Source organism: Macrotis lagotis, chromosome 1 (assembly GCF_037893015.1).
Source record: "Macrotis lagotis isolate mMagLag1 chromosome 1, bilby.v1.9.chrom.fasta, whole genome shotgun sequence".
Taxonomy (NCBI): Eukaryota; Metazoa; Chordata; class Mammalia; order Peramelemorphia; family Peramelidae; genus Macrotis; species Macrotis lagotis.
Window position 1 is genome coordinate 304722576 of NC_133658.1, and position 7106 is coordinate 304729681.

Genomic DNA, 7106 nt, shown 5'->3' on the forward strand with positions numbered 1-7106 from the left:
ATGTATATATTGATATTAATATAAATATAGACATATAAATATATGATATAAATATAGACATCAAAAACAAGTGAACTGGAATATGGGGAAGGATCTGATCAGAGAAACCCACCCATCTCTGACTTAGTAACAAATCCCAGGAAATTATGTAAGACACAGCTAGTGACAGTATTGAACCCACATCTTCCAGACTCAAAACCCAAGATGCTATTGACTATTCTGTAGAATATCTGAGTGGAACTTATATATTTATTAAGACCTTTTGTGTGTCTTTGGTGCTTTAAGCCTTCTTCTTCCTCCAGGTCTCTACTCTAGGGCCTTAAGTATATTGATATTTCCTCAAGTGCTCTAACTTCAAGTTCTTCATTATCCTCAACTCCCATAATTAAAACATGTCTTCAGTTATTAAAGAGTTTACTCTCTACTATGGATACACAAAGAAAGATGTTATAACAAGCAGTAAATATGCTATAGTTACTATACTAAATTTATATTCAACATATAAAATATTTAATATGCTTAATATTACTATTCTATAAATTTGCAACAATTATACAAAGTAAATTCAATAATAGAATGAAAACAAATACTGTTTAATATATAAGTTCCAAGGAAAGAAAAAAAATCTTACTTGGATTTAGATCAATTTGATGGTACAATTATCAGTGATGATTATATACAAAGTCTTCTATTAATAGTCTATTTATATATTGGTTAAAAATAACCAGGATAACAAGATCATATTCAGAAATGAAATGTTGTAATTTATATGAATCTTTAATAAATGAATTGTAAAAGTGGAATACATTTGATTTAATGTGAAAATTAGCTATGTCATAGGAACATTGCAATCACCATACCAAGTTTGACCTATTTTCTATCTGAACCAGTGTTGATAGGTTAAAAAGAAGGATGAAATCAGCAAGAATAAATTTAGCAGGGCTAAATGTTATATATTTGGATGAAAAAATAAATTGTATGATTTTAAAATGGGAAAGCTTGAAATGACAGCACTTCATACAGGAGAAAAAACTCAGTTGATCACCAGCTTAATATGAACCAACAGTATGATGTTGACTGATGAGTTAGCTGATGGGTTATAGTTTTTTTTTTTACAAAGCTCAGTGTCTGGATTATAGGATCAAATGGTGTCTTTGTACTGATCAGACCAAGTGCAATTTATTATATTCAAGTCTTGGAATCACTGCATTTTAAGAATGCAGTGAAAAAGAGGATGAATAACTAGGATGGTAAGGGTTTTTGAAATCATCACAAGAGGAAAAATGGAATCTCCTGGAATATTTAGCTTCAGGAAGAGAAAACTAAATTGAAAGAATGATAAATACCCCAAAATGCTTAAAGAGATTTGAGATGAAAGAGGGAGTAGACTTGTTTTTATAACTTCGAGGAATTACATAACTACAAGTATCAAACAATTGGGAGTTTATGAGGAAGTCTATTTTGACTCTACAGTTATTTGTTAAGCATCTATTATATGTCCAAGCACTGGACCATGAGCTAGGGATGCCAAGACAAAAATGAAGTGATCCTTGTCCTCAAAGAGTTTATATTATATTTGAATTGCTGGAGAGGGATAACTTGAATGAAGAAAAATACATATAAAATATATAAAATGTAATTGATTGTATTCAAGAAAGAGCTGTTAGAATTGTCCTTACAAGGAATTCAGTTGTGAAACCATGAGTTGTGCATCCCTGGAAATATTCATTTTTAGGCTAGATGACCTTTTATTAAGGATACTGTGGAAAGGGATTTCAACACGGTGTATGGAGAGGGGTCACAACTACTAGCTCCCTTCCAACTCTAAGATACTATGAATTCTAGATCTAGAATATTCATCGTTCTGTTTTAATGCTAGAACAGGCTATTACTAGCCTCCAAATCATCCTCTCTTCCATTACAATCTTTTTTTATTATAAAAATATTTTTGTTATTTTTATATACAGAGAAACAGAAGAAAGGGTTGCTTATAAACCCCTCTGTTATAATTAGTTTATATTTCTTGTCATAATTATGCTAAATTCCATGTGTCAACTTAAAAAAGTCCTGTTTTTCTTCTTATTCTCCTAATTTCTTCTGGGATAGATAGGTGGCACAGTAGATAGTGCCTCAGGCTTAGAATCAGGAAGACCTGAGTTCAAATCCAAATTTAGACTCATTACAACTGAATATCATTTCTGCCATAGTTTCCTCATCTAAATATTGAAGACAATAATAGCACCAACCTCCTAAAGTTGTGATCACATGAGATATTTTTAGTGCTTGTCATATAACACGTACTTTATTAATACTAGTCATTATAATTATTATCTTTCAACAGTAGTCCAATGACCTTTTCTTTCTTCCTCTCTGTTTTTCCTTTTTCTTTTAGACTTTCTAGCCTATTGTTACTATTACCAGTCCACTGGCTTCATCCACTCATTTAAAACAGACAAACAGAACCTTGTAGCATATTTGTGCATAATCAATCAGAACACTGTTCAGACTGAGACAGACATTTTAGGACATGTTCTGCATGCTCACCTACCTGACCTCCAAATTCATCATTATCCTCAACTCCCAAGACCTCCACTCTCACTATATACTCCAGCCACACACACAAGGATGAACTGGTTACATATTTAATCTGAGAATCACTCATAAATGTTCTGTTTCCATAATAAAAAATTCTGAAATTCTCCCCACTTGATGTAATCTGTTAATGTTCTATCTTATGTTCCATTCCTTCTTAATCTATGTTTTGTCCTTTGTTTTCAAATTCATGAAGGATTTCCATGCTATTTGGAAAATATCCTTTTCTAAAAATAAGTCCATTAAGTGAAGGCAGACCTCCTCCAAGTGACAGGCAATAAGGACCCTTCTGTCTATTTGTCTAGCACTCTTGAATTCCCAGGAAGAGGTGCTATCAACGCATTCTACATTTCTTTCAGTCTCTATTTCTCAGTGGAGCAGATAAGTAGCATAGTGTGCTGGGCTTAGGGTCAGGAAAAGATTCATCTTCGTAAGTTCATATCTGGCTTCAGACATTTCCCAGCTGTGTGAACCTGGTCAAGTCACTTAAGCCTATTTGCCTCAGTTTTCTCATCTGTCAAATGAATTAGAGAAATGACAAACCACTCTAGAATCTCTGCCAAGAAAATTCCAAATGGGTCCCAGCAAGTTGGAAATAGGTGAAAAAAAAATACCTTTTAGTTACTCACTTGGGTCTATCCTTCTTGACATTGACCTGGTAGTTAAGCAATTCTGGTCTTGAATTTTCTGACTCCTAGACCCATTTCTTTTATTTCCTGCCTTTTAAAGCCTTCACCCTAATTTATCCTTACTATCTGCTTCCTACTTTCCTACTCACATGATATTCAGTGATGATAGAGAAACATGGGCAAGTGTGCCAATGGCTTTCACTATAAATTTGTTTTCTAACTTCAATGGAAACCTCACTAATGCAAGACAATCCTTTTCCCTAATTGATTATCACATTTCTTTTTTTTGTTTCAAATATGCTCTTCTTTATTTTTCCCATCTTTCCCTAAATGCTCTCTTCTGAGATATTGTCCTTCATATACTCTATTATCTAACCTTATTTAATATTTTCCTTTGGATGCCCTTTAGACATTTTAAACTCAGTCTTCCTAAATATAAAAATCACTCTCTCCCCTAAACCCAACTCTTATTATTTCTGATAAGGGAAACCCCATCATTATATTTATTCAAGTTCTCGACTTTAGAATCATCTTGATTTCTCAATTTCTTCACCCCATATTTCTGATCATTTTTATCTCCTTATTTGTTTCATTGTGCTTATCACCTCTATACTCAGAGGGTCACCACCATAATACAGACCCTTACCACTTATTGCCTGAATTGTTTCAATAGCTTTCTGATAGATCTCCTTGTCTTGAATCTTTTTCCTTTCCATCCTGTGTACCACCTGACTTCCAAAGAGATATTCCTAATGTAAGACCTGACTATGTTATTCTCTTCCTCCCCCAAAATGATCTAATGAATTCCTCAAGGCCAAATAAAGCCTTGTCCATTTGGGTTTTTTAAGCCCATCCTAATTTGCCTCCAGCCTACTTTTCCAAATTTATTAAAAATTATTTCCCTTTATAGATGCTACAATTTAGCCAAATCGACCTACTTACTGTTACTCACTTAGCACATTCTATCTTTTGTCTCTGCACCTTTGCAAAGGTTATCTGCTACATTTGTGATGCACTGTCTGTTTAAGTCTGCCTCTTAGAATACCTATTTTCTTTGAAAGCTTAGTTCAAATGCCATCTGTTACATGAGTCCTTTCTTTATTATATCACAGTTGCTTGTGCCTTACTACCCAAATTACCTTGTATTTATATATATTTTGTATTTACTCATAGGGATTCATATTTTCTCCTCCAATAGAATAGAAGTTTTTTGAAGACAAGACAATTTGATTTTTCTTTTTGTATTCCCAGGGATTAGAATAATATCTGTCATAAAGTAGCTAATTAATAATAGATTGATTCAAAAACTGATCAGTTGAAATATGTAAGGACATAATAATTTATATTTTCCTTAAGCACGAATTATGTAATGAGTAAGAGTAAAAAACAATTAAAACTTATCATCTTAATTAGGTTTTACTTGGTGAAAAATTGTATTGCTGGTGGACAATTATCAGCACAAAGTGAATGGTCTGAAATACCCCATTTCTAACCCCCTGAATCTGGAATAAATTATCCATTTCTTTCTGGATGCTGAAATTTCCCTTCTGCCTGTGTCTAAATAGATTAACCAGAAAGAATTTTCATGAAAACCTATTAATTGATTCTAGAACTGTTTTGATAAAGGGGAAAACTAAGGTTGTGAGACCATTTTTAACTTGAAATGTCTAAGAAATCCACTTGTTGCTCTTATTAATATCATTCTAATTATCCCATTGAACATTTCTGTGTTGTTCATGATTGAATTGTTTGCAGAATCTATAGATTTCTTTCAAATCCTTATTAATAGCCTCTTGAATGAAAATTGGTTAATGTATGTAGATATTGAGGATTTGATACCCTTAAATTTGTGTTTGTTTTTTAAAATTCTGAAACATTTTTTTAATACAGGCTGCTGCAGAATCAGCAGAAGCACAGACAATTCGTTCTGTCCAGCAGACGCTGGCATCTACTAATTTATCATCCTCCCTTCTCCTGAATACCCCTCTCTCTCAACATGCACCAGTGTCTGCATCTCCCCAGTCTCTCCAACAGCCACTTCCCAGGGCAATTGCTCCTAACCCCCTCACCATGAGACTGCCAATGAATCAGATTGTAGCTTCCGTTACCATTGCAGCCAACATGCCCACAAACATTTCAGCACCATTAATTAGCTCGATGGGAACAACCATGGTCGCCACACCATCTTCAACTCAAGTGAGCCCCTCAGTGCAAACCCAGCAACATCAGATACAGTTGCAGCAGCAGCAGCTGCAACAGATGCAACAACAACAGTTGCATCAGCATCAAATGCATCAGCAAATCCAACAGCAAATGCAGCAGCAGCATTTTCAACACCACATGCAACAGCATTTGCAACAGCAACAACACATCCAACAGATCAGTCAACAGCAAATGCAGCAACAGCTGCAGCATATCCAGTTGCAACAAATGCAGCAGCAGCAAATGCAGCACATGCAGCACCAATCTCAGCCTTCTCCTCGGCAACATTCCCCTGTAACATCACAGATAACTTCACCTATTCCTGCCATTGGAAGTCCCCAACCTGCACCTCAACAACACCAGTCACAAATACAGGCCCAGACACAGACTCAAGTATTATCACAGGTCAGTATTTTCTGAAGATAAATATTGCAAAATTGATTTGCATTTATTTGGGAGGATGAGATGTAAGGGTAAACCATATTTGGCTGAAACTGTAAATTGTTGATGATGGTTATGCATGTGTGCATAACAGATCAATGGTCCTCTGAAGTGTCTATCAGATAGGCAATAAACTACAATGTAGCTGTGTATCATCTTTTAGCGGACTATAAATCATTTGGTTTTTAAAGAAAAGAAAAGCTGTGCTCTTTCATGTGATGCCTTTTTAATTTATTCAAGCTTTACCTACAATATGTGAATCCAATGGTCTAATAAATATGGGACATTATGATCACTGTAGACTGGCCTTTCAGAGATATATTATATAGTCCTTATTTCTCGAAGATTGAATGAATGAATGCACTTCAAGGCAGTTTGAACTCATGAAGCCCTTAAAAGCACAGTTGTAACTACCTGTAAAATGAAGACTCAATTTCATACAAACATTTGTATGACATGAATAGTTGATGGCATTTTTTTGTCATGGAGAAAATAATGTAAATCACAGACTTTTGCCAAAGCTATTATTTTTGTTCTTTAAACTCTTCAGAAAAGCAAATGTGAGTGATTAAATGTTCGCTTTTATCCATTATTTCCTCAAATCAAACTGCAGCATATGTTGTAACAAAGTATATATTACCACTGTTATTCCATTATGTCCATTCTAATTAGAAAACAAATGTGAATACTATATTCTGTGTTTTGAGTGAAAAGTTTCAAAAAATAAAAATAAAAACACTGTATTTTTAAAAGGGAAATGCACTTAAATGAAAACAGTTATTACAAAGTTAAGATTTTAAAAATGCAAGAGTTTTTTTTTATTATGCTGTATTACAGTAGAATATTTAAAAGAAGCTCTACATCTGAATAATCAATGTAAATAATTTCTTTAAATGTTGTAAGTTTTCCTATCATGTGCTGTAAAATTTTCATAAAGGAGGCTTTAATGTAAACACTGGTAACACAGATCATTTGTTGCTATGTTGCTTATTGTGTGTTTATGCTATTTTATACTTTTTTATGAGTTGATAGCAGCAATTAAGTTGTTTGTATTTTGCTTAACTAAAAAAATGCTTTTATCTTGCTATAGAATAAACACATTTCAGTAAAAAAAAATACATGGATTGTGTTTTGATGAAAGAATCTATTTACTTTTCTATTAAAAATAGATGTCATATTTCATTTAGGGACTTTAAAATATAGCATGTACAAAGGTGCCACACCAAGTTTCACTGGAATCCA

The 7106-nt window shown here is 33.6% G+C and overlaps 1 protein-coding gene across 2 annotated transcripts in view; it reads left to right on the forward strand.

Annotated features, from left to right (window-relative positions):
- TOX3 (TOX high mobility group box family member 3) overlaps positions 1-6796 on the forward strand; it is a 49833-nt gene extending 43037 nt beyond the window's left edge. For both annotated transcript variants that reach the window (XM_074211332.1, XM_074211333.1), the window contains exon 6: positions 5112-6796. In XM_074211332.1, coding sequence (XP_074067433.1) covers positions 5112-5843 — 732 coding nt within the window. In that variant the 3' untranslated portion in view covers positions 5844-6796. The remainder of the gene's footprint in view (positions 1-5111) is intronic.
- Positions 6797-7106: the final 310 nt, after the last annotated feature.